Raw genomic sequence first — 26,235 nt, forward strand, 5'->3', positions numbered from 1 at the left:
AGCACATGATATTGAGGGTAGGGTGTTGACATGGATAGAAAATTGGTTGGCAGACAGGAAGCAAAGAGTAGGAGTGAACGGGTCCTTTTCAGAATGGCAGGCAGTGGCGAGTGGAGTGCCGCAAGGCTCGGTGTTGGGGCTGCAACTGTTTCCCATATATATTCATGATTTGGAAGAGGGAATTAGGAGCCACACTAGCTAGTTTGTGGATGACACAAAGCTGGGTGGCAGTGTGAACTGTGAAGAGGATGTTAGGAGGTTGCAGGGTGACCTAGTAGGTTGAGTGAGTGGACAGATGCGTGGCAGATGCAATATAATATAGATAAATGTGAGGTTATCCACTTTGGCGGCAAAAACAAGGGGGCAGATTATTATCTCAATGGGGATAGGTTAGGTAAGGGGGAGGTGCAGCGAGACCTGGGTGTCCTTGTACACCGGTCACTGAAAGTTGGCTTACAGGTACAGCAGGCAGTGAAGAAACCTAATGGAATGTTGGCCTTCATAACAAGAGGATTTCAGTATAGGAGTAGAGAGGTTCTTCTGCAGTTGTATAGGGCTCTGGTAAGACCACATCTGGAGTATTGTGTGCAGTTTTGGTTGCCTAATTTGAGGAAGGACATCCTTGTGATTGAGGCAGTGCAGCGTAGGTTCACGAGATTGATCCCTGGGATGGCGGGACTGTCATATGAGGAAAGATTGAAAAGACTAGGCTTGTATTCACTGCAGTTTAGAAGGATGAGGGGGAATCTTATAGAGAACATAAAATTCCAAAATGACTGGAAAAGCTAGATGCAAGAACAATGTTCCCAATGTTGGGCGAGTCCAGAACCAGGGGCCACAGTCTTAGAATAAAGGGGATGCCATTTAAGACTGAGGTGAGAAAAAACTTTTTCACCCAGAGAGTTGTGGATTTGTGGAATTCCCTGCCACAGAGAGCAATGGAGGCCAAATCACTGGATGGATTTAAGAGAGCGTTAGATGGAGCTCTAGGTGCTAGTGGAATCAAGGGATATAGGGAGAAGGCAGGCACGGGTTATTGATTGGGGGCGATCAGCCATGATCGCAATGAATGGCGGTACTGGCAGGTCAAGCAATACCTCCACAGCTGATGACAGAAGAATTCTCTCTATAATAAAGAAAAATCCCCAAACACCTGTCCGACAAATCTTCAGGAGTGAGGTGTGGATTTGTCAATGACCACTGTCCACAGTAGACTTCATGAACAGAAATACAGAGGCTACACAGCAAGATGCAAACCACTGGTTAGCCGCAAAAATAGGATGGCCAGGTTCCAGTTTGCCAGGAAGTACTTAAAAGAACAACCACAGTTCTGGAAATAGGTCTTGTGGACAGATGAGATGAAGATTAACTTATATCAGTGATGGCAAAATCAAAGTATGGAGGAGAGAAGGAACTGCCCAAGATCCAAAGCATACCACCTCATCCGTGAAACACGGTGGTAGGGATGATATGGCCTGGGCATGTGTGGCTGCTGAAGGTACTGGCTCACTTATCTTCATTGATGATACAACTGCTGATGGTAGTAGCATAATGAATTCTGAAGGATATAGACACATCCTATCTGCTCAAGTTCAAACAAATGCCTCAAAACTCATTGGCCGGCGGTTCATTCTACAGCAAGACTATAATCCCAAACATATTGCTAAAGCAGCAAAGGAGTTTTTCAAAGCTAAAAAATGGTTAATTGGTTAATCTTGAATGGCCAAGTCAATCACTCGATCTGAACCCAATTGAGCATGCCTTTTATATGCTGAAGAGAAAACTGAAGGGGACTAGCCCCCAAAACAAGCATAAGCTAAAGATGGCTGCAATACAGGCCTGGCAGAGCATCACCAGAGAAGACACCCAGCAACTGGTGATGTCCATGAATCGCAGACTTCACGCAGTCATTGCATGCAAAGGATATGCAACAAAATACTAAACATGACTACTTTAATTTACATGACATTGCTGTGTCCCAAACATTATGGAGCCTTGAAATGGGGGGGGGGGCTGTATAAACATAGCTGTAATATCTACATGATGAAACCAAAATGTATAAAAATGGCCTTTATTCAAATCTGACAATGTGCATTTTAAGCACATGTGATTGTTTCTATTACAAATCTCAAATTGTGGAGTACAGAGGCAAATAAATAAATGATAGGTTTTTGTCCCAAACATTGTGGAGGGCACTGTGTGTATGCTAATAGTTGAATGGGTCAGTTAAATTGCTGCAAGTAAACATTTCATTGTTCTGATACTAGTAATACAATTAAACACTCTGCTTTAAAATATTAAGAGAATGAAGAGATATCAGGCCAAGACTGTTGCCGAGGGAGATCAGCTGTGATCCACTGAACAGGAGATCAGGCACACGGAAGTTCCACAAGAATGAGGAACAGAGAACGATAGTAACAGAGTGGGCCATTGAGCTCTTTGAACCTGTTCCTGCAAGCGACACCAACATGGCCAATCCTGTCTCAAATCATGTTCCCCTCGTGTTCTAGCCTGTCCTGGATGATGCCCACCTGTAGCCTGTGCAGAGAAAGTGACTGCTCTAGCTTGTCCTGAGACCGTGATTGCTGTAGCCTCACACCCCACCTCCAGCTCTGCACTCCCTGTGTACAGTCATCGAGTCCTGTCACACCTCAGGTTCAGGTTTATTATTGTCAGGCTTACCAAAGAACAGTGAAGAGCTTTGTTATGTATGATTCTCAATAAAATCAGACAATACTGTACATTAATACAGGTACAAGCAAGCCAAACTCAAGTACAATAGTTAGTAGCGTTTTTACCAAACCTACCATCAGCGGCGCTCCAGCTCTGCCACTGCCTGTGCTTGCGATTCCGCTTTGGGTGGAGGGGGGGGGCATGATTAAAATGCAGGTTTGTATTGGTTGTCGGAGAGGGATTTCCTCGGGCTGCTAGCTGATGAAGGAAAATCGTTTGCGCTTCCCTCCCCGTTTTTTTTTTAATTTGTGGACCATTACGTTACTGGGTTGAACTTAAACGTGACTAAAAACGCCTTCAACATCATGGATTGCAATATCAGGACAAAACAAAAGGTATGTCGTGTATTTAACATATTTTGCTTTTTGGTGTGGCTTCATTTTAATCTTATGATGCAAAAAATCTTATTTAGGCCCTATGCGAATTGGCCATGTCTTGCCTGCCGATGTGGGCTTGAAATTTACGGCAACAGCAACAGCAACATTCCAATCAATCACAATTTAGAAACATCCACTCTCAAGATAATCAAATTCATTATTTTATTGCACAATCATGTCATAAGAACATCTAAATCATCTATATTTTGTGTTATTGTCCATCCATGATCAATATTTTCATACCAAATATCTCAGTACAGTTTTAGTCAGATGTATTGTGCAAAAAATAATGATTTTGATTATCTTGAGAGTGGATGTTTCTGGATTAATTTATGGGAATTAAACATGAAATTCCTTTCATTTGGCATATAAATTCATGACAAAGTGAGATTTAAAAATCATGTTACATTGTGAATTCTTGTGTGAATGGGTTTGGTTGTTATTTGTTATTTGGATACTTAGAAATGGATAGATGTTTAGATCTAATAATTGAATTTAGATGAATTTAATTGATTAGATGAAACTGATGAATATTAATTTTTTTGATGAGATTTGATGAAACTGATGAAGATGATTTTTTTGTTGGGTATTTACTATTTGTTTTAGCATTTAACTTTATCATTTCTACCTTTTTTCTAAAACTGCAAATAATAACTTGTTTCTGTTAATGCTGTTCAGTGTTTTTTTTTTTCTTTACATTTTAAACAGATGTCTCCGAAGAAGAAATGCAAAATTGTCAATCCAAATGCCCAGCAAAAGAGACTGATTTAGACAGCATTCGCAGAGATTATCCGAATTTGGACTACTCCAAATGTGATGATCTACAGAACATTCTTAAGGGGAAAGTAGTGGGCAGAAAGGCATGTCATGCGTGGTTTGAAGAGCAAAAACTTGTAGTTTACAATGCCAAAATTGAAAAGTTGAGGAAAAACAAGGTGTACAGAGTTGCTTATTGGGTACAATCTGAGGAGTATGATGATGCTACTGATTATGATATGCCAATGTACCAGCTAGCAACTGATCTTCTCCATAAAGACTTCGGCTTTTACTAGAAATTGTAATTTATTTACCTATCTGTTACAGACTTACAGCATATAATGCAATAATATTAAGGTTCTGATCTTGAGAATATCACATTTTTGAATTTTCAAGGCAGTCTGGATGTTTTTTTACTATTTCCGTCACAACGGTCAATTTTGTAATTAGCTACAATTACGTAACTAACTAATTATTTGCTTTAATTTCAGGTCATCCAAGTAAGATGTTTCATATTTGTTTCAAAATGCTTCAATCTACAATAACTGAACATTTCATTCAGTTCTCTTAATTTTTAAGAAAGTTATGGGCTTTTGACTGTCCTCGATCACAGCTTTTGTATTAATAATAATAATAATCTTTATTTATATAGCACTTTTCAACAAAACCAGTATTTGAACCAAAGTGCTTTACAGAGATTGATTAAATTAAATGAACAAATCAAATGTCAATAAATCCATAAAAACAAAAAAGAGAAAAAAGAAAAAAGACACAGAACAGTACACTATAGAAATCAACATGAAACGTCCCCCCACAGCAGAATTCACTGTGAGGGAAGGCACTAAAAATATCCAGTTCTCCCCCTCATAGTCCACCCGAGGCCGGGGTCTATATGTGGCCTCCTCAGCCAACTCGATGTTCTCAGGCCCTCGGCCGCGAAGCTGGATCATCGGCGTCGGGTGAACGTTCTTCAGCGGCCTGGACTGAAGCGGCCGCTTCCTCCCTGAAGACTGCAATGTCCAAAGTTCTCAGGCCACGCTGGCCGGACCTCTGACACTGGCGAACTCGGACACCAGGCCCCACGGTGTTGAAATCCAGTGCCGGCCGCCCGCGGCTGGACGCTCTGCAGCCGCAGCTCAGCGATGTTGTAGTCGGCGTTCCCAGTGCCCCGGAGCTTACCCGAAGGCGACCCGGTAAGGCATCGCCCGCTCCGTGTTGGTGTTGGTGTCCCAGCATCTGCACCGCTGGCGAAGCTGTAGTCCCGGCAGGAAATCGTCGCTCCAGCGCTGCTCCAGCTCAACGGTAGGCCGCACAGAGAGGACGAAGAAGCGGTTCGGAAGAAAACCGCATCTCCGACCAGGTAGGACTGGGATTTAAACAGTTTCCCCCTTCCCCCACCCACCACATAAAAGAAGACTTCCAATTAAAATTTCCCACGGACAGGACTAAAAATAAAAATAAAAAAGGGAGAAAGGACGGACTGCAGGAGAAGCAGCCATACACAACGGCGCATCACCCCCGCAGTCCGCCATGGAGTCAATGGAAAAGCAATAGGGAACAAGATGCTAATTTCCGAGTATGAAAATTGCCATAACTTTTTTAATACTGAAGATATGAAAGTGAATTAGGTAGTTCTGTTTATGCTTTATCTGCTGGGATAAATTACAGGCTTGATTTTTAGAATCTCAAAATGTTGTGAGATACAGAATACAGAATATAGTTCTCAGCTTTGGAGTGCACCAGTTCCAGAGACAAAGTCCAATGTCCGCAATGGGGTAGAGGTGAATCAGACAGCACCCTAGCTTATGGAAGAACCATGCAGAAGCCTGATAACAGCGGGTAAGAAGCAGTTCCTGAGTCTGGCGATGCGGGCTTTGATGCTTCTGTACCGACGGGCGCGAGTAGAAGGAATGACTGGGGTGGGACGTCTTTGTTTCAGTGAGACCATCTCTCACTGTTCTAACCACTCATGAATAGAGACCCAACCTCTCCTCCGTCTGGCAGCTTCGTGTCGCCCCACTGAGTTCCTCCAACAGGTTGTCTGTGGTTTTCTGTCTCCTTGTGTCAGAAGGCTGTGTGTAAACAGAACAGCTGGACCTGCCGCGGCCCCTCATGAGGGGGGAGGGGGGACTAACGGGACTGTAGCGGCAGTTGCCAGCACCCGAGGGTGCGGTGGTCAGGTGGGAACCGAGGAGGCAGAATCCTTCCATATGCCGGCTCTCTGGATCAGCAGCAGCGTTTGAATGAATCGTTGACGACCTCCACAGGTATTGACTGACCTGCCGAGTGTTGCAGCATGTACCGTTGGTTCTCAGCAGGCAGTGAGCTCGGGCCCAGTTTCTGACTCACCTCAATATTAATTTTGTTTTGGGCATCAGTGGAGCACCAACATATACAGAACATCCGTCTCCTCAGAGTTAGACAACACAGAAACAGGCCCTTCGGCCCAACCCGTCCTTGCCAACCCATCTATGCTAGTTCCATATACCTTCTGTTGGCCCATGTCCCTCTAAACCTTTCCCATCCATGTATGTTCATAAGTTATAGGAACATTCGGCCCATCGTCTACTCTGCCATTCAATCATGGAAACTTACGGAATTCTTAAGGAGTTGGACAGGCTAGATGCAGGAAGATTGTTCCCGATGTTGGAGAAGTCCAGGACAAGGGGTCACAGGTTAAGGATAAGGGGGACATCCTTTAAAACCGAGATGAGGAGAACTTTTTTCACACAGAGAGTGGTGAATCTCTGGAACTCTCTGCCACAGAGGGTAGTTGAGGCCAGTTCATTGGCTATATTTAAGAGGGAGTTAGATGTGGCCCTTGTGGCTAAGGGGATCAGGGGGTATGGAGAGAAGGCAGGTACGAGATACTGAGTTGGATGATCAGCCATGATCATATTTAATGGCGGTGCAGGCTCGAAGGGCCGAATGGCCTACTCCTGCACCTAATTTCTATGTTTCCCTCTCAAACCCCATTCTCCTGCCTTCTCCCCATAACCACTGACACCCTCGCTAATCACCAATCTGTCAAACTGCACCTTAAAAATACCCAATGACTTGGTCCCCACAGTTGTCTGCATCTGTCCAGATGTCTTTTAAATTATGCTATAGTTCCTGCCTCAACTACCTCCTCTGACAGCTCGTTCCCTACACCCACAACCCTCTGTGTGGAAAAGTTACCACTCAGGTTCCCCCCTCACCTTAAACCAGTGTCCTCTGGTTCTTGATTCCACTACTCTGGATAAAAGACTATGTATTCGTCCTATCTATTCCCCTCATTACTTTATAGGGAGGTTTCACGGCAGTCGGGCACGACCGATGACCCGTAATGTTGCTACGCTACTCCAAATGGATTACACGCGATGTACTGCAGGTAGGCACTTACCATTGTTTCTAGCGTAGCGGGCCCGTTAAAACCCGCTGAAATTGTCAATTTTTGTGCTGTAAATAATTATGGAAATCGGGATAAGCGTGTGAGACATTTAGCCTACTTCAGAATTCCAAAAGAGGAGAAATGGCGGTAGATAGAAGCGAGAGCAGAAGGGACAACAACAGCCCAAGTGCTTAGCGAACATTGGCCGTTTGCTCACTGCATTTCATCAACAGTAAGGCATTATTTGTGTGTTTTCTTGATTCCTTTGGCATCTAAAAGGTTTTAGAAGATAAATCTGGCTGTAATTTTTTTAAATCGCCCATGGTTCTCGTGGGTTTTTACATACAAAATGAAAACGCATCTGAAGAAAAATTTACAGCCAGATTTATCACTTCTGAGAATTTTTAAATACCAAAGGAATCAAGAAAAAACGCAAATAATGCCTTACTTTGATGAAATGCAGTGAGCAAACGCGATAATTCCCAATATTTTCAATGTTTACCAAGCACTTTAGCTGCTGTTGTCCCTTCAGTTCTCGCTTCTCTATACCTTAATTTCGCTTCACGTTTGGAATTCTGAAGTTGGGTACACGTCTCTCACACTTACCCCGACTCACCACAATTTTTTTCAGCGCAAAAATTCAACATTTTGGCGGTTTTTAACAGGTAGGAAAGTACGCGTTTCTAGCATTAATAACATATACCGGAAGTGACGGATGTCTTCCAGTTGGATTTAGCGGCTCCGTGCGTCAAGCCCTATGACCCAGTGACCTTACGTGCAACCCCCCTATATACCAGTATAAGATCACCCCTCAGACTCAATGCTGCCCAACATCTCCCCGTCCTTGTGCTCCTCAATCCTCTACTCTTGCCGGTGGCTCGGACACGAACGAGACGAGGTTTGTCAGTTACGTTTATTGAAATTCTTAAACATACATTGTTGTAATGACGGTGGGGGGTCCCAGAGACTGGGAGGGGGGGGCGTCTGACCCAGGATCACGAACCTGGCTGGGGCAGCAGTCTCAGTGGGGCAGCTTCATCACCAGTGCAGCGGCAGAGCCGGGAGCAGCCAAGGATGCGGGGGGGGGGGGGGGGGGGGGGGGGGGGGCTCCAGAGAGTGGCCCCGCCAATGGCCACCCAGTCTGACTAAACCCCAGCTCTCCACACACTCCCCAGACCCTGCTCTCCTTCCCCAGCGCCCACCAACGCACATTAACGCCGTCATCTCTGTCCACACTGCTGACTCAATCTAGGACCCCTCCTCACTCTCCCCCATCTCCCCTCCTCACTCTCCCTGTCTCCCCCCTCCTCACTCTCCCTGTCGCCCCTCCTCACTCTCACTCTCCCTGCCTCCCCCTCCTCACTCTCCCCATCCTCACTCTCCCCCATCTCCCCCCTCTCCCCCATCTCCCCTCCTCACTCTCCCCATCTCCCCTCCTCACTCTCACCCTCTCCCACTGCTCCCCCTCCTCACTGCCTCACCCTCAGCTCACCTCCCTGACTACCTCTCACACTTCCTCGATCCTCTCCCTGTGACCTGCCCCCCTTCCCCACTCTCCCTCCGTCATCCCTCGCCTCTCGCCACCCCCCCCCCCCCCCACATCTCCCTCTCGCCCGACCCTATCCTAGTGACTTATCCGCTAGACCTTCTCCCGCCGACTATCTCCCCACACCCCTTCAATCCCCAGTCTCTCCCCCCCCCAACCCTACCACCCCCCCCCTGTGTGTGCAGGGAAGGTGTCAGCGACCTCGCGTTCAGACACCCCCCCCCCCCCCCCCCCCATCCCGTAAGCCCCCCCCCGTGGTCCCGGCCATCTCTCGGTTCACGATAGGGAATCAATTGAGAAGGTTTCGTGATTTGTTCAGGCAGGACAAATGCTGAAGGGATCCGTGTGTCTGTGGTCAGTGTGTCCGTGGTCCGTGTGTCTGGGCAACGTATGTCTGGGCCTGTGGTCCGTGTGTCTGGGCAACATGTGTCTGGGCTCCGTGTGTCTGGGCCACTGGGGTCCGTGTGTCTGGGCAACGTGTGTCTGGGGTCCGTGTGTCTGGGCTCCGTGTGTCTGGGGTCCGTGTGTCTGGGGTCCGTGTGTCTGGGCTCCGTGTGTCTGGTGTCTGGGGTCCGTGTGTCTGGGGTCCGTGTGTCTGGGGTCCGTGTGTCTGGGCTCCGTGTGTCTGGGCTCCGTGTGTCTGGGGTCCGTGTGTCTGGGCTCCGTGTGTCTGGGCTCCGTGTGTCTGGGCAACATTTGTCTGGGCTCCGTGTGTCTGGGGTCCGTGTGTCTGGGTCCGTGTCTGGGCTCCGTGTGTCTGGGCAACATGTGTCTGGGCTCCGTGTGTGGGTGTGTCTGGGCTCCGTGTGTCTGGGCTCCTCCGTGTGTCTGGCTCCGGGCTCCGGGGTCAACATGTCTGGGGTCCGTGTGTCTGGGGTCCGTGTGTCTGGGCTCCGTGTGTCTGGGGTCCGTGTGTGTCTGGGCTCCGTCCGTGTGTCTGGGCTCCGTGTGTCTGGGGTCTGGGGGGTCCGTGTGTCTGGGTCCCGTGTGTCTGGGTGTCTCCGTGTGTCTGGGCAACATGTGTGTCTGGGGTCCGTGTGTCTGGGGTCCGTGTGTCTCCGTCTGTGTGCTGCAACATGTCTGGGCTCCGTGTGTCTGGGCTCGTGTGTCGTGTGTCTGGGGTCCGTGTGTCTGGGCTCCGTGTGTCTGGGTGTGTCTGGGGTCCGTGTGTCTGGGGTCTGTGGGGCTCCGTGTGTCTGGGGGGTCCGTGTGTCTGGGCTCCGTGTGGGCAACATGTGTCTGGGGTCCGTGTCTGTGTGTCTGGGGTCCGTGTCCGTGTGTGTCTGGGGTCCGTGTGTCTGGGCTCCGTGTGTCTGGGCAACATGTGTCTGGGGTCCGTGTGTCCGTGTGTGTCTGGGCAACGGGCTCCGTGTGTCTGGGCTCCGTGTGTCTGGGCAACATGTGTCTGGGGTCCGGGGTCCGTGTCTGGGGTCCGTCTGTGTCTGGGGTCAACTGTCTGGCAACATGTGTCTGGGGTCCGTGTGTGGGGGTCCGTGTGTCTGGGCTCCGTGTGTCTGGGTGTGTGTCTGGGCCGTGTGTGTCTGGGCAACATGTGTCTGGGGTCCGTGTGTCTGGGCTGTGTGTCTGGGGTCCGTGTGTCTGGGCTCCGTGTGTGTCTGGGCTCCGTGTGTCTGGGCAACATGTGTCTGGGGTCTGGGCTCCGTGTGTCTGGGTCCGTGTGTCTGGGCTCCGTGTGTCTGGGGTCCGTGTCTGTGTGTGTCTGGGTCTGTGGCAACATTGTCTGGGTCCGTGTGTCTGGGGTCCGTGTGTCTGGGCTCCGTGTGTCTGGGCCGTGTGTCTGTCTGGGTCCGTGTCTGTCCCGTGTGTCTGGGCTCCGTGTGTCTGGGTCCGTGTGTCTGGGCTCCGTGTGTCTGGCTCCGTGTGTCTGGTCTGGGGTCCGTGTGTCTGGGCAACCGTGTGTCTGGGGTCCGTGTGTCTGGGGTCCGTGTGTCTGGGTGTGTGTCCGTGTGTCTGGGCAACGTGTGTCTGGGGTGTGTCTGGGCTCCGTGTGTCTGGGCTCCGTGTGTCCGTGGGCAACATGTCTCCGGGGGGCTCCGTGTGTCCTGGGCAACGTGTGTGGGGTTCTGGTCTGGGCTCCGTGTGTCTGGGCAACATGTGTCCGTGGGTCCGTGTCTCCGTGTGTCTCCCATGTGTCTGGGGTCCGTGTGTCTGGGCTCCGTGTGTCTGGGGTCCGTGTCGGGGTGTGTCTGGGGTCCGTGTGTCTGGGCAACATGTGTCTGGGGTCCGTGTGTCTGGGCAACGTGTGTCTGGGGTCCGTGTGTCTGGGCTCCGTGTGTCTGGGCAACATGGGGCTGTGTCTGGGCTCCGTGTGTCTGGGCCCATGTGTCTGGGCTCCGTTCTGGGCTCCGTGTGTCTGGGTGTCTCCGTGTGTCTGGGCAACATGTGTCTGGGTCCATGTGTCTGGGGTCCGTGTGTCTGGTCCGTGTGTCTGGGCTCCGTGTGGGGCTCCGTGTGGGGTCCGTCTGGGGTCCGTGTGTCTGGGGTCCGTGTGTCTGGGCAACATGTGTCTGGTGTCTGGGTTCGGGGTCCGTGTGTCTGTGTGTCTGGGTCCATTTGTCTGGGGTCCGTGTGTCTGGGCTCCGTGTGCCTGGGCTCCGTGTGTGTGGGCCAGTGTCTGTCCGTGTGTCTGGGCTCCGTGTGTCTGGGCTCCGTGTGTCTGGGCAACATGTGTCTGGGCTCCGTGTGTCTGGGCTCCGTGTGCCGTGTGTCTGGGCAACATTTGTCTGGGGTCCGTGTGTCTGGGCTCTGGGGCTCAGTGTGTCTGGGGTCCGTGTGCTGGGCTCCGTGTGTCTGGGCTCCGTGTGTCTGGGCAACATTTGTCTGGGCTCTGTGTCTGGGGGTCCGTGTGTCTGGGCTCCGTGTGTGTCTGGGGTGTGTCGTGTGTCTGGGCTCCGTGTGTTCTGGGCAACGTGTGTCTGGGCAACATGTGTCTGGGGTCCGTGTGTCTGGGCTCTGTGTGGCTGGGCTCTGTGTGTCTCCGTGTGGGCTCTGGGGGCAACCGGTGTCTGGGGTCCGTGTGTCTGGGCTCCGTGTGTCTGGGCTCCGTGTGTCTGGGCTCCGTGTGTCTGGGTCCGTGTGTCTGGGGTCCGTGTGTCTGTGGTTTCTGGGGTCCGTGTGTGGGCTCCGTGGGTGTCTGGGGTCCGTGTGTCTCTAGGCAACATGTGTCCTGGGTCCGTGTGTCTGGGGTCCGTGTGTCTGGGGTCCGTGTGTCTGGGTGTCTGGGCAACATGTGGGTGTCTGGGCTCCGTGTGTCTGGGGTCCGTGTGTCTGGGGTCCGTGTGTCTGGCTCCGTGTGTCTCCGTGTGTGTCTGGGGTCAACATGTGTCTGGGGTCCGTGTGTCTGGGGTCCGTGTGTCTGGGTTCTGTGTGTCTGGGGAGCGTGTGTCTGGGCACCGTGTTGTCTGGGCTTCGTGTGTCTGGGCTCCGTGTGTCTGGGCAACGTGTGTCTGGGCAACATGTGTCTGGGCTCCGTGTGTCTGGGCTCCGTGTGTCTGGGGTCCGTGTGTCTGGGCTCCGTCCGTGTGTCTGGGCAACATGTGTCTGGGCAACATGTGTCTGTCCGTGTGGGTGTCCGTGTGTCTGGGCTCCGTGTGTCTGGGCAACATGTGTCTGGGGTCCCGTGTGTCTGGTCCTGGGCTCCGTGTGTCTGGGCTCCGTGTGTCTGGGCTCCGTGTGTCTGGGCAACATGTGTCTGGGCTCCGTGTGTCTGGGGTCCGTGTGTCTGGGGTCCGTGTGTCTGGGTGTCTGGGGTCCGTGTGTCTAGGCTCCGTGTGTCTAGGCAACATGTGTCCGGGTCCGTGTGTCTGGGGTCCGTGTGTCTGGGGTCCGTGTGTCTGGGGTCCCGTGGGGGGTCCGTGTGTCTGGGCAACATGTGTCTGGGGTCCGTGTGTCTGTCTGGGTCTGGGGTCCGTGTGTCTGGGGTCGGTGTGTCTGGGGTCTGTGTGTCTGGGCAACATGTGTCTGGGGTCCGTGTGTCTGGGCAACATGTGTCTGGGGTCCGTGGGGGCTCCGTGTGTCTGGGCTGTGTGTCTGGGCTCCGTGTGTCTGGGGCAACATGTGTCTGGGGTCCGTGTGTCTGGGGTTCGTGTGTCCGTGTGTCTGGGCAACATGTGTCTGGGGTCCGTGTGTCTGGGGCTCCGTGTCCGTGTGTCTGGGGTCCGTGTGTCTGGGCCATCCGTGTGCTGGGCCCCGTGTGTCTGGGGCTCCGTGTGTCTGGGGTCCGTGTGTCTGGGTTCCGTGGGCTCCATGTGTCTGGGCTCCGTGTGTCTGGGCTCCGTGTGTCTGGGGTCCGTGTGTCTGTCCCGTGGTCTGGGCAACATGTGTCTGGGCTCCGTGTGTCTGGGGTCCGTGTGTCTGGGGTCCGTGTGTCTGGGCAACATGTGTCTGGGGTCCGTGTGTCTAGGCTCCGTGTGTCTAGGCACCGCGTGTCTGGGGTCCGTGTGTCTGGGCTCCGGGTGTCTGGGGTCCGTGTGTCTGGGCAACATGTGTCTGGGGTCCGTGTGTCCGGCTCCGTGTCTGGGGTTCGTGTGTCCGTGTGTCTGGGCAACATGTGTCTGGGCAACATGTGTCTGGGGTCCGTGTGTCTGGGCTCCGTGTGTCTGGGCTCCGTGTGTCTGGGCTCCGTGTGTCTGGGGGCCGTGTGTCTGGGCACCATGTGTCTGGGGTCCGTGTGTCTGGGGTCCTGGGGTCCGTGTGTCTGGGCTCCGTGTGTCTGGGCAACATGTGTCTGGGGTCCGTGTGTCTGGGCTCCGTGTGTCTGGGCTCCGTGTTCCTACGCAGCACTGTACATGTCGGCGAGTTTCTTGAAGCGAGGGCCCCAGTCGCTGAGGTAGTCGTACTCCTGGTCAGAGTCGGAGCCGCGGGACGAGATGGAGCTTAGACTCTCGGCCAGAGAGCCCTCGCCCTCAAAGTCGTAGATCAGCGCCGTGTCGTACGGAGGGGCGTTCGGGTCCGTGTCGGCCGCGTGTAATCCCTGTGTATTGTGCAGACCAGAGTCACGTGTGTGCGTGTCGCTGTGTTACACGCGTGCGTGTGTGTGTGGTGTTAAGTGTGTGTGTGATGGTCTTACATGTGTGTGTGTAGCCGTGTACACGCGTTCGTGTGTATGTGTGGTGTTATGTGTGGCGGTCTTACACTTGTGTGTGTGTGTCCGTGTTACATGTGTGTGTGGGTATCTTACACGTGTGTGTGTGTGTGGCTGTATTACACGTGTGTGTGGCTGTATTACACGTGTGTGTGTGGCTGTATTACACGTGTGTGTGTGTACCGGTTTTGCGTGCATTGCCAGCGCATTTCCCAGCTTCGGATACAGTGCCCAGCTACCAACAACCGGCGGCCCCGCCCGTCCGCAGCAACACCCACCGCGGGGCTGGGCGGGGCGAATGGCCGGATTGGCCGTGGAGTGGGTTGGGGGGAGGGGGTAGCAGCCGCCGACATGCTCCGACACAGGGAGGGGTGGGGGGAGGCCGGTCGGTAGGTGGGGGGAGGGGGAGGGTACCGGCCGGTTACCAGAGGTGGGACAGGCCGCACACAGCTATTATTACAGGGCAACGGAGCCCGTGCTCTCCCCGTGGTCAGGGCGGGGGCCACTCTGGAGGGAGGGGAGGAGGAGGGTCGGGGAGGGGGGAGAGGTCGGGCCATGGGGTGGGGGGGGGGGGGGGGGGGGGTCCGTGCCGCGACCACACACCCCACCTGGTTGATGAAGTCCTCGATGTTGCTGGGGTCGGAGGGGGGGCTGCGGGGGTAGCGAGACTGGCCGCGGGCGCACGGCGTGTCCCTCCGGATGGGCTGCTTGCTGCCGCTCCTGGTCCGGGGCAGGGGCAGGGCATCGCCCGGGTTCCTCAGCTCTTCAATGTTGAAGGCATCCTGGGGGAGTTAGCGGACACACAGCCATCAGCATCGCAGCACCACACCGCCGTTCAGGGGCACTCGCTTCCGTCCTTGCACCGACATTGGGGGGAGGGCTGGCGACATGGCGCTACGGTTGTGCAGACGGTGATGGAGCCGCTCGGTACCGTGTGCGAGTGTGGGACCACCGGCAGCGAGATGATGAAGCTGTGATTCGCCGGGTTGTGCCGGGCACGGAGGGTTGAGGTGTCGTGAGATGGGACAGATATGGGCGCTGTCCTTAGTAGGAGGTAGCTGAGGGGTGACCTGTAGAGATCAGGTCCATGTTTCTGTCCCCCACGGGAGGGGAATCAAGAACTGGAGGGCGGGGGGGGGGGGGGGGGGGGGGGCGAGATTGCAGAGGGACCTCGGGACACAGAGGGTAATGTTCGGAACAATAGATGCATTATAGAGGACAGTATGTGGATAGTGGAGAGACGGGACAAACCGGCAGATGACACTGGTGTAGATGGGGCATCTTGGTCGGCACAGATGGGTTGGCAATGGCTGTGAATTTACGGGGGGGGGGGGGGTGCTGAGATTTCCCCGTGGTGTGTGGTGGCCCGGGGGGTGCTGAGATTTCCCCGTGGTGTGTGGGGGGGGGGGGGGGGGGGGATGTTCCGCCTACCTGGTCTTCCTCGCCCCCACCCTGCTCGTCATAGTTGAGGATGTTGTCGCGGACGTCGTCGTCGGAGGCGGCGAGAAGCCCCTTGCGGTGGCGGCGGCGGAACCGCTCCGTGACCAGTAGCAACAGCAGCAGGGCTGTGGGTCAGGCAGAGGTCAGAGCGGGTCAAGCAGAGGTCAGAGCGGCAAGCAGAGGTCAGAGCGGGTCAGGGAGAGGTCAGAGCGGGTCAGGCAGAGGTCTGAGCGGATCAAGCAGAGGTCAGAGCGGGTCAGGGAGAGGTCAGAGCGGGTCAGGGAGAGGTCAGAGCGGGTCAAAGAGGGGCAAAGTGGGTCAGGGGGAGGTCAGAGCGGTTCAAGGAGAGGTCAGAGCGGCGGGTCAGGCAGAGGTCAGAGCGGGTCAGGGAGAGGTCAGAGCGGGTCAGGCAGAGGTCAGAGCGGGTCAGGCAGAGGTCAGAGCGGGTCAAGCAGAGGTCAGAGCGGGTCAGGCAGAGGTCAGTGTGTAGGAAGGAACTGTAGGTCGACACAAAATGCTGGAGTAACTCAGCGGGACAGGCAGCATCTCTGGAGAGATGGAATGGGTGGCGTTTCGGGTCGAGACCTATAGACTGACAGTCAAGGGAGAGAATTAGTGATGTGGAAGGGTTAGGTGTGGAAACGACAGATCAAAGCAGATGTTGCCACGTCTGAAGAAGGGTCTCGACCCGAAACGTCACCCATTCTCTGCAGAGATGCTGCTGCCTGTCTCGCTGAGTTACTCCGGATTTTGTGTGTACATCGGGAGAGGTCAGAGCGAGTCCGGGAGCACAACAGTGTGAGGGACAGTATTGAGGGAGCGCCGCGCTGTGGCAGGAGAAGGCCCTCTGTGGAATGAAGGGGGGAGGTATGTTCCGCGGAGCAGGGTGGGGCGGGGGGGTGTCTGTCCCGGGGGGTGAGTAGGGGGGGAGGGGTGTTACTCACACAGGAGGACCAGGGCGCTGCTGAGGATCACCATCCAGGCGGCGAGGCTCAGTCCCAGCCGAGCCGCAGTCACGGCCCCTACTCCCGGCGAACACGCCTCTGCCCCGCGGCACTCACACACGGTCACGTTGAGCCCATATTCCCGGGACAGGCGCGGCTGCCCCGAGTCGCTGACCCGGATCCACACGCCGTAAATTCCCTCGCCGATGTCGGGTGGAGCGGCCAGGCGGGCGTGTGTGTCTGTGGAGAGGCGGCAACTCGCACCTCAGTCTCCCCTCAACACCCCCTCACTCCCAGAGATTCCCCCTCCCAAATACACCTCCACACACACTCCCACAGACTTACCCCTTCACACACTCACCCACCCCCCCACACACACACACTCACCCCACACACACTCACACACACACTCTCACCCCCTCACACACACACACTAACCCCCCCCAACACACACACTCACCCCCCTCACACACACTCACCCCACACACACACTCACACACACACTCACCCCCTCACACACACATTCACCCCCCCTCACACACACTCACCCCACACACTCACCCCCCCACACACACATTCACCCCCCTCACACACACTCACCCCACACACACACTCACCCCCTCCTACACACACACACTCCCCCCCCCACACACACCACACTCACCCCCCCCCCCACACACACTCACCCCCCCCCACACACACACTCACCCCCCCTCCCACACACACACCCCCACCCTCTCACACACACACACACACGCACACACCCCCACACACACACACTCACCCCCCCCACACACACACACTCACCCCCTCACACAAACACACACACCCCCCCACACGCACACACTCACCCCCCCCCACACACACACACTCACCCCCCCCACACACACACACTCACCCCCCCCCCCACCACACACACTCACCCCCCTCACACACACACACTCACCCCCCTCACACACACACTCACCCCCCTCACACACACACTCACCCCCCCCCCCACACACACACTCACCCCCCACACACACACACTCACCCCCCCCCCACACACACTCACACCCCCCCCCCCACACACACACACACCCTCACCCCCCACACACACACACCTCACCCCCCACACACACACTCACCCCCCCACACACACACACACTCACTCCCCTCACACACACACACCCTCACCCCCCCACACACACACTCACCCCCCCCCACACACACACACTCATCCCCCCCCCACCCCCACACACACTCACCCCCCCCCCCCACACACCACTCACCCCCCCACACACACACACCCCACCTCTCACACACACACCCACACTCACCCCCTCACACACACACTCACCCCCTCACACACACAACACTCAACCCCCCTCACCCACACACACACTCACCCCCCCCCACACACACCCCCCCACCCCCCCCCCCCCCCACACACCACTCACACACACACACACTCACCCCCCCCCACACACACACACTCACCCCCCCACACACACACACACACCCCCCCCCACACACACACACACACACACACACACTCACACACACACACACACACACACACACACACACACACACACACACACACACACACACACACACACACACACACACACACACACACACACTCACACACGCACTCACACACACACACTCACACCCACACCCACACTCACACACACACACACACACACCCCACACACACTCACCCACTCACACACCCTCACACACACTCTCTCACACACCCCCACACACACACTCACCCCACACATACACACTCATCCCACACACACACACACCCCCCACACACTTACACTCACTCCCCTCTCACACACACACACTCAGTCCCCCCCCCCCCTCCCCACACACTTACACTCACACACGGCAGATGGAGAGCCCAGACTACTAATGTGGGGATGTCACACGTGTGTGTGTTGGGGGGGGGGGTGACATCGGGGGGAGTGTGTGTGTGGGAGTGACAGCGGGGGGGGGGGGGGGTGGGGGGTGTGTGGGGGTGAGAGCGGGGGGGGGGGTGTGGAGGGGGGTGAGAGCGGGGGGAGTGTGTGGGGGGGAGAAGTGTGAGTGAGGGGGGTGAGAGTGGGGGGAGTGTGTAGGAGGGGGAGAAGTGTGAGCAGGGGGGGGTGAGAGCGGGGGGAATGTGGGGGGGAGTGTGTGTGTGGGGGGGGGTGTGAGCGGGTGAGCGGGGGTGTGTGTGTGGGGGGGTTGACAGCCTGGGGAGTGTGTGGGGGGAGGGGGTTGACAGCGGGGGGAGTGTGGGGGGGGGGTGTGTGTGGGGGGGGTGTGAGCGGGGGAGGGGTGTGGGGGGTGTGTGTGTGGGGGGGAGGGGGTTGACAGCGGGGGGAGTATGTGTGTGGGGGGGTGAGAGCGGGGAGGGAGGGTGTGTGTGGGGGGTGAGAGCGTGGGGGGGGGGGTGTGTGTGGGTGTGGGGTGAGAGCGGGGGAGTGTGTGTGTGTGGGGTGAGAGCGGGGGGAGTGTGTGTGTGTGGGTGTGAGAGCGGGGGAGGGTGTGTGTGGGGGTGAGAGCGGGGGGGGGAGTGTGTGTGTGGGGGTGAGAGCGGGCGGGGGGTGTGTGGGGATGGGGGGTGAGAGCGGGGGGAGTGTGGGTGGGGGAGGGGGGTGAGTGTGTGTGTGTGTGTGTGGGTGTGGGGGTGTGTGTGCGTGTGTGTGTGTGTGTGTGGGTGTGGGGGAGTGTGTGTGTGGGGGGGGGGGAGTGTGTGTGTGGGGGGGGGGGAGAGCGGGGGGAGTGTGTGCGGGGTAACAGCGGGGGAAGTGTGTGCGGGGTAACAGCGGGGGGAGTGTGGCCACAGCGAGTGGGAACTGGGGCCCGTGCCTTTACCGTTGAGGGGGCGGATGGTCCAGTTGTGAGGAACAAGCGAGTATTCAGGGTCAAGCTTGAAGTGAAAGGGTTTGGCCTGAGGGTACAAGTCGGCATCTGTGGCCCAGACGATGACCCCGCCTGTGCCGGCGGCCCGGCTGCAGACGAAGGCCGCCCGCGGGTGCAACTGCGGCGGGTGATCATTCACCTCCGTCACCTGGATCTCCAATGTCCCTGTCGCCGTCCTCGGTGGTTCACCTGTGGGCGAGACACGTCGGGGGCGTGACCGCGGGCGCACGTCTGCCCTTCACCAACCGTGGGAACTCTCCCCAGCTAACACCCCGCCCCACACACACACACACACACATCCTGCAGCCTGTGTCCGGGCAGCCGCCGTGCGGGCGGGGCCGAGCGCCGTGCAGAGACCCGCTCCCTGACCACCTCGGTCCAAACCCGCAGCAAAGTGCTGCACTCACCGAGGGCCCCAAGTCCGGCAATAGCTGCCTCCTGAATTGTGGACCTGCTCAGGGTCTGGGCACCGCTGGACAAGGCTCAATGCCCGGCCCTGGGGAAAGGAGCTGACCGCTCTCATCACTCTCTGCACGATCAATGGTGGCCTTGTCAGCGAGGAATGAACGGGTGTGATGGTCCCCCCTCCCCCGCCCACTCCACCTCCCCCCCCCCCCCCCCACCCCCCCCCTCCCCCCCCCCCCCCCACCCCCCCCCCCCCCCCCCACACAAACTCCCCCCCTCTCTCTCACCCCCCCAAGCACATGGCATTGGGGGTTCAGTATTAATGTGGATAGAGAACTGGCTGGCAAACAGGAAGCAAAGAGTAGGAGTAAACGGGTCCTTTTCACAATGGCAGGCAGTGACTAGTGGGGTACCGCAAGGCTCAGTACTGGGACCCCAGCTATTTACAATATATATTAATGATCTGGATGAGGGAATTGAAGGCAATGTCTCCAAGTTTGCGGATGACACTAAGCTGGGGGGCAGTGTTAGGTGTGAGGAGGATGCTAGGAGACTGCAAGGTGACTTGGATAGGCTGGGTGAGTGGGCAAATGTTTGGCAGATGCAGTATAATGTGGATAAATGTGAGGTTATCCATTTTGGTGGCAAAAACGGGAAAGCAGATTATTATCTAAATGGTGGCCGATTGGGAAAGGGGGAGATACAGCGAGACCTGGGTGTCATGGTACACCAGTCATTGAAGGTAGGCATGCAGGTGCAGCAGGCAGTAAAGAAAGCAAATGGTATGTTGGCTTTCATAGCAAGAGGATTTGAGTATAGGAGCAGGGAGGTTCTACTGCAGTTGTACAGGGTCTTGGTGAGACCACACCTGGAGTATTGCGTGCAGTTTTGGTCTCCAAATCTGAGGAAGGACATTATTGCCATAGAGGGAGTGCAGAGAAGATTCACCAGACTGATTCCTGGGATGTCAGGACTGTCTTATGAAGAAAGACTGGATAGACTTGGTTTATACTCTCTAGAATTTAGGAGATTGAGAGGGGATCTTATAGAAACTTACAAAATTCTTAAGGGGTTGGACAGGCTAGATGCAGGAAGATTGTTCCTGATGTTGGGGAAAGTCCAGGACAAGGGGTCACAGCTTAAGGATAAGGGGGAAATCCTTTAAAACCGAGATGAGAAGAACTTTTTTTCACACAGAGAGTGGTGAATCTCTGGAACTCTCTGCCACAGAGGGTAGTTGAGGCCCGTTCATTGGCTATATTTAAGAGGGAGTTAGATGTGGCCCTTGTGGCTAAGGGGATCAGAGGGTATGGAGAGAAGGCAGGTACGGGATACTGAGTTGGATGATCAGCCATGATCATATTAAATGGCGGTGCAGGCTCGAAGGGCCGAATGGCCTACTCCTGCACCTAATTTCTATGTTTCTATGTTTCCCCCGCCCACACCCCCCTCCCCCTCCCCCCCCCCCCCCACCCACACCCACTCCCCCTCCCCCACCCCACCACCTCCCCCCCCCCCCCCCCCCCCCCCCCCACCCCCCCTCCCCCCCCCACCCCCCCCCCCCCCCCCCCCCCCCCCCCCCCCCCCCCCCCCCCCCCCCCCCCCCCTCCCCCCCCCCCCCCCCCGCCCCCCCCCCCCCCCCCCCCCCCTCCCCCCCCCCCCCCCCCCCCCCCCCCCCCCCCCCCCCCCCCCCCCCCACCCCCTCCCCCCCTCACCCCCCCCCCCCCTCCCCCCTCCCCCCCACCCCCCCCCCACTCACCCCCCTTCCCCCTACCCCACCCCCCACAACCCCCCTCCACCCCCCCACTCCCCCTCCCACTCCCCCCCCCCCCCACCCCCCTCCCCCTCCTTCTTTCCCCCCCAAGCTATGCCCCTTTCTAACAATAAAAATGCTGCCTCCACCCCCCTCCCCCACCCAGGCCGAGCTGTGTATCACAACTCCCACCCTCCGCCCCCCCCCCCCCTCCCCCCCCCCCCCCACACCCCCTCCCCCTCCCCCCCCCCCCCACACCCACTCCCCCTCCCCCCCCCCCCACACCCCCCTCCCCCCCCCCCGCCCACACCTCCCCCCCCCCCTCCCCCCCCCCCCACACCCCCTCCCCCTCCCCCCCCCACACCCCCCTCCCCCTCCCACTCCCCCCCCCCCCCACACCCACTCCCCCGCCCACACCCCCTCCCCCTCCCACTCCCCCCCCGCCCCACCCCCACTCCCCCGCCCACACTCCCCTCCCTCTCCCCTCCCCTCCCCCTCCCACTCCCCGCCCACACCCCCTCCCCCCCCCACCCACCCCACCCCCCCCCCGCCCCACACCCACACCCCACTCCCCCGCCCACACCCCCACTCCCCCCCCCACACACCACACCACCCCCTCCCCCCGCCCACACCCACACCCCCTCCCCCCCCACACCCCCACCCCCCCCCCCCCCACCTCCCACACCCCCCCCCCACCCCCCCCCACACTCCCCCCCACTCCCCCCCCACACCCACTCCCACCCCCCGCCCCAACCCACACCCACACTCCCCCTCCCCACACCCACACCCACTCCCCCCCCCCCACACCCCACTCCCCCCCCGCCCACACCCACAACCCACTCCCCCGCCCACACCCACTCCCCCTCCCCCTCCCCCTCCCACACCCCCCCCCCCGCCCACACCCCTCCCCCCTCCCCCACCCCACTCCCCCTCCCCCACCCCACACCCCCCCCCGCCCACACCCCCTCCCCCTCCCACACCCACTCCCCCTCTCCCCCCCACACCCCCCCCCCGCCCACTCGCCCTCCCCCTCCCCCCCCCCCGCCCACTCGCCCTCCCCCTCCCCCTCCCCCTCCCCCCCCGCCCACCCCCCCCCCCCCCCCACACCCACCACCCAAACCCCCCCCCCCCCCCAACCCCCCCACCCACTCCCCCCCCCCGCCCACACCCCCCCCGCCCACACCCCCTCCCCTCCCCCGCCCCCACTCGCCCCTCTCCCCCCCTCCCCCTCCCCCTCCCCCCCGCCCACACCCCCCCCCGTCCACACCCACCCCCCCCCCGCCCACACCCACTCCCCCCTCCCCCGCCCCACCCCCTCCCCCGCCCCACACCCCACCACCCCCCTCCCCCGCCCCCTCCCCCCCCCACACCCCCCCTCCCCGCCCACCACCCCCCCCGCCCCACACCCACTCCCCCTCCCCCGCCCACTTCGCCCCACTCCCCCTCCCCCTCCCCCCCCCCCCACACACCCACTCCCCCGCCCACACCCACTCCCCCTCCCCCGCCCCACCCACCCTCCCTCTCCCCCTCCCCCGCCCCCACCCACCCCCCTCCCCGCCCACACCCCCCCCCCGCCCACACCCACCTCCCCTCCCCCGCCCACTCGCCCTCCCCCTCCCCCCCCCCCCCCTCCCCCCGCCCCCCCCCCCCCCCCCGCCCCTCACCCCCACCTCCCCCCCCTCCCCCCCCCCCCCCCCCCCCCCCCCCCCCCCCCCCCCCCCTCCCCCCCCCCCCCCTCCCCCTCCCCCCCCCCCCCTCCCCCCCCCCCGCCCACACCCCCCCCCGCCCCACACCCACTCCCCCCTCCCCCACGCACACCCCCCCCCCGCCACACCCGCCCCACTCCCCGCCCACCCCCCCACCCCCCCCCGCCCACACCCCCCCTCCCCCGCCCACACCCCCTCCCCCGCCCCCCTCCCCCCGCCCACACCCCCTCCCCCGCCCACACCCCCTCCCCCCCCCCCCCCCACGGCCCCCGCCCACACCCACACCCCCCCCCCCCCCCCCCCCGCCCACACCCCCCCCCCCCACCCCCACCCCCCCCCCCCCCCCCCCCCCCCACCCACCCCCCCCCCCCCCCCACCCACCCCCACCCCCGCTCCCCCCCCCCCCCCCCCACACCCCCCCCCCCCCCCACCCCCCCCCTTGGGCCCCCACTTCCACACCCCCCCCCCCCCCACACACCACTCCCCCCCCCCCCCACACCCACACCCCCTCCCCCGCCCACACCCCACCCCCCCCGCCCCCGCCCACACCCCCCCCCCCCGCCCACACCCACACCCCCCCCCCCCCCACACCCCCCCCCCCCCCACCACCCCCCCCCCCCCGCCCACCCCCCCCCACCCAAAAACCCCCCCCCCCCCCCCCCCCCCCCCCCCCCCCCCCCCCCCCCCCCCCCCCCCCCCCCCCCCCCCCCCCCCCCCCCCCCCCCCCCCCCCCTCCCCCCCCCCCCCCCTCCCCCCCTCCCCCTCCCCCTCCCCCCCCTTCCCCCTCAATCCCTCGCACTTTCTCCAACCTCTCTCCTGCCTCCTCCCTCTCACCGTTGTCCGTGGCGGTGACCAGCGCTGCGTACCGGTACTGCTGCAGGAAGGGCGACTGCCGCCTGATCTCCTGCCGCAGAACCACCTGCCCAGTGCGGGCATCGACGGACAGCCAGTCCGCTGGGTCGTACTGCAGCCGGTAACTGGAACACAGGAGAGGGGTTTTAACGGGGGGGTAGAGGCACCCGGACATATTGGGTGCCAGAAAACCCTGCAGAGGGGCGACACACGGAGACATTCGAGGGAGGGGAATGTTCAGGGGGGGGTGGGGGGTAGTGCTGGCTGTGATGTCTCGGCGCAGGGGGGGGGGGGGGGGGCAGCAGCTCAGCTGACGTTCTGTGGGGGGAGGTCGGGGGAACAGCAGGCAGGCAGTCTTTGAGGGGGGGTAGTCGGTCAGAGGGTGGAGGGTTGGTCCAGGGAGGGGTGGAGAGGTCGGGGAGGGGGGGTGGAGGCAGGGGGGGGGGGAGTTCGGGCAACAGCTCACACTGACGTTCTGTGGGGGGAGGTCGGGGTCGGTGGCCGTGACCGCCATGATGACGCTCCCCGCCGGCAGCCCCTCTCCCACACTCAGCAGCCGCGGGTCCTGGGCGAAGCGCGGGGCTTCGTTCACGTCGGTGACGGTGATGAGGACCCTGGCGGAGGCGGGCGGGGTTACGGCCGTCAGCGGGGCCCAGTTGCGGGCCTCGACCGTCAACTCGTGCTCCCCGGCCGCCTCGAAGTCCAGGCCCTGCGGCAGGAGAGCAGCGTCACCACGGGGTAACCCTGCTACCGCACCCCATCCCATCCCTCCTTATCCCTCTTCTTCCCCCCCCCCCTCCCTTCTCTTCCCCCCTCCCCCCACCACCTCTCCCCACTCCCCCCACCCCACCCCCCCTCTTACCCCCCCCCCCCCCCCCCCCCCCCCCCCGGGCTGTGCTTTGGATCTCCCGGCCTGTGCAGCGCTGTTATTGCTCGAGGTGACCCCACAATCTATCACACGCCGGCTGCCCGCTATCCCACCGGGGCCTGGCCGCTGGTGTTACCTGTTGGACGAGGAGGATGGCGGCGTTGGTGCGGGGGTCGGTCTGGATGCGGAAGGCGCCTCGCTCGTTGCCGCGGCTGATGGAGAAGTTGACCCTCCAGTTGGGGGAGCCCGGCTCATCGCGGTCCGTCACCGACAGCCGGCCCACCTCCACTCCCCCCTCGCCCTCCGGCACTGCCAACCTGAACTGTGAGGGGGGAAAAGCAGAGACCCCGGTTACACCGCCCCCGGAACAAGCAGGGGGCATAGACTGGAGCAGACCAGCCCTGTGGTGGCGCCGACGGGCCGGGCCGGGCTGGGACAAGGGGACACGGGGAAGGGACCGGTTATGGGTCGATCCTGGGGCGGAGCCGCTCACGGGTACCAGCCCCGGGGTCATCGCTGGGATTGGGCAATCCTTCGGCCAGAAGCTGGGTGAGCGGTCAGCCAACGCCGCCAGGTGTGGCACGACAGCACGCCGGGTGAACAGCGAGCCTGTCCCGCTCCAGGCCAAGCCCCGGACACATCCCACACCACCGGTGGTGCCCGCGGCCGTCGCTGCCCACATGCTCGCTCTTCACCTCGGCCTGGGTGAACTCCGGCGGGTTGTCATTGACGTCGTCGATGAAGATCGAGGCGGTTGCCGTGGTGGACAGACCGTCACCCCCCAGGTCGGCCACTTGTAGGGTCAGGTTGTACACAGAGATGTCCTGAAACACAAAGCAGCCGTTACACGTCTCCCCAAACCCTTCCCAACCGCCTCACGGTTTCTCGCCCACGGATGCTGCCCGATCTGCTGAGTGACCCTGGATTTAATGTCATGTCGAAGACCCCACCTCCCCGAACCCCAGTCATTGTATAGAAGTTGGGATGTAATGTTAAAATTGTACAAGGCATTGGTGAGGCCAATTCTGGAGTATGGTGTACAATTTTGGTCGCCTAATTATAGGAAGGATGTCAACAAAATAGAGAGAGTACAGAGGAGATTTACTAGAATGTTGCCTGGGTTTCAACAACTAAGTTACAGAGAAAGGTTGAATAAGTTAGGACTTTATTCTTTGGAGCGCAGAAGGTTAAGGGGGGACTTGATAGAGGTCTTTAAAATGATGAGAGGGATAGACAGAGTTGACGTGGATAAGCTTTTCCCATTGAGAGTAGGGAAGATTCAAACAAGGGGACATGACTTGAGAATTAAGGGACAGAAGTTTAGGGGTAACATGAGGGGGAACTTCTTTACTCAGAGAGTGGTGGCTGTGTGGAATGAGCTTCGAGTGAAGGTGGTGGAGGCAGGTTCGTTGGTATCATTTAAAAATAAATTGGATAGTTATATGGACGGGAAAGGAATGGAAGATTATGATCTGAG

At 58.9% G+C, this 26,235-nt stretch overlaps 1 protein-coding gene across 1 annotated transcript in view; it reads right to left on the reverse strand.

The window, feature by feature from the left end:
• Positions 1–13,492: 13,492 nt before the first annotated feature.
• Positions 13,493–26,235, reverse strand: part of cdh15 (cadherin 15, type 1, M-cadherin (myotubule)) — a 31,415-nt gene continuing 18,672 nt past the window's right edge. Inside the window, exons 6-14 of the mRNA XM_055664900.1 lie at positions 25,454–25,582; positions 24,895–25,080; positions 24,357–24,599; positions 23,873–24,083; positions 19,127–19,363; positions 16,274–16,513; positions 15,321–15,454; positions 14,498–14,671; positions 13,493–13,778 (exon numbers count right to left, since the gene is read on the reverse strand). Of these exons, the coding sequence (XP_055520875.1) occupies positions 13,578–13,778; positions 14,498–14,671; positions 15,321–15,454; positions 16,274–16,513; positions 19,127–19,363; positions 23,873–24,083; positions 24,357–24,599; positions 24,895–25,080; positions 25,454–25,582 (1,755 nt within the window). The 3' untranslated portion in view covers positions 13,493–13,577. The remainder of the gene's footprint in view (positions 13,779–14,497; positions 14,672–15,320; positions 15,455–16,273; positions 16,514–19,126; positions 19,364–23,872; positions 24,084–24,356; positions 24,600–24,894; positions 25,081–25,453; positions 25,583–26,235) is intronic.

The sequence above is a fragment of the Leucoraja erinacea genome, chromosome 50, assembly GCF_028641065.1.
Source record: "Leucoraja erinacea ecotype New England chromosome 50, Leri_hhj_1, whole genome shotgun sequence".
NCBI lineage: Eukaryota > Metazoa > Chordata > Chondrichthyes > Rajiformes > Rajidae > Leucoraja > Leucoraja erinaceus.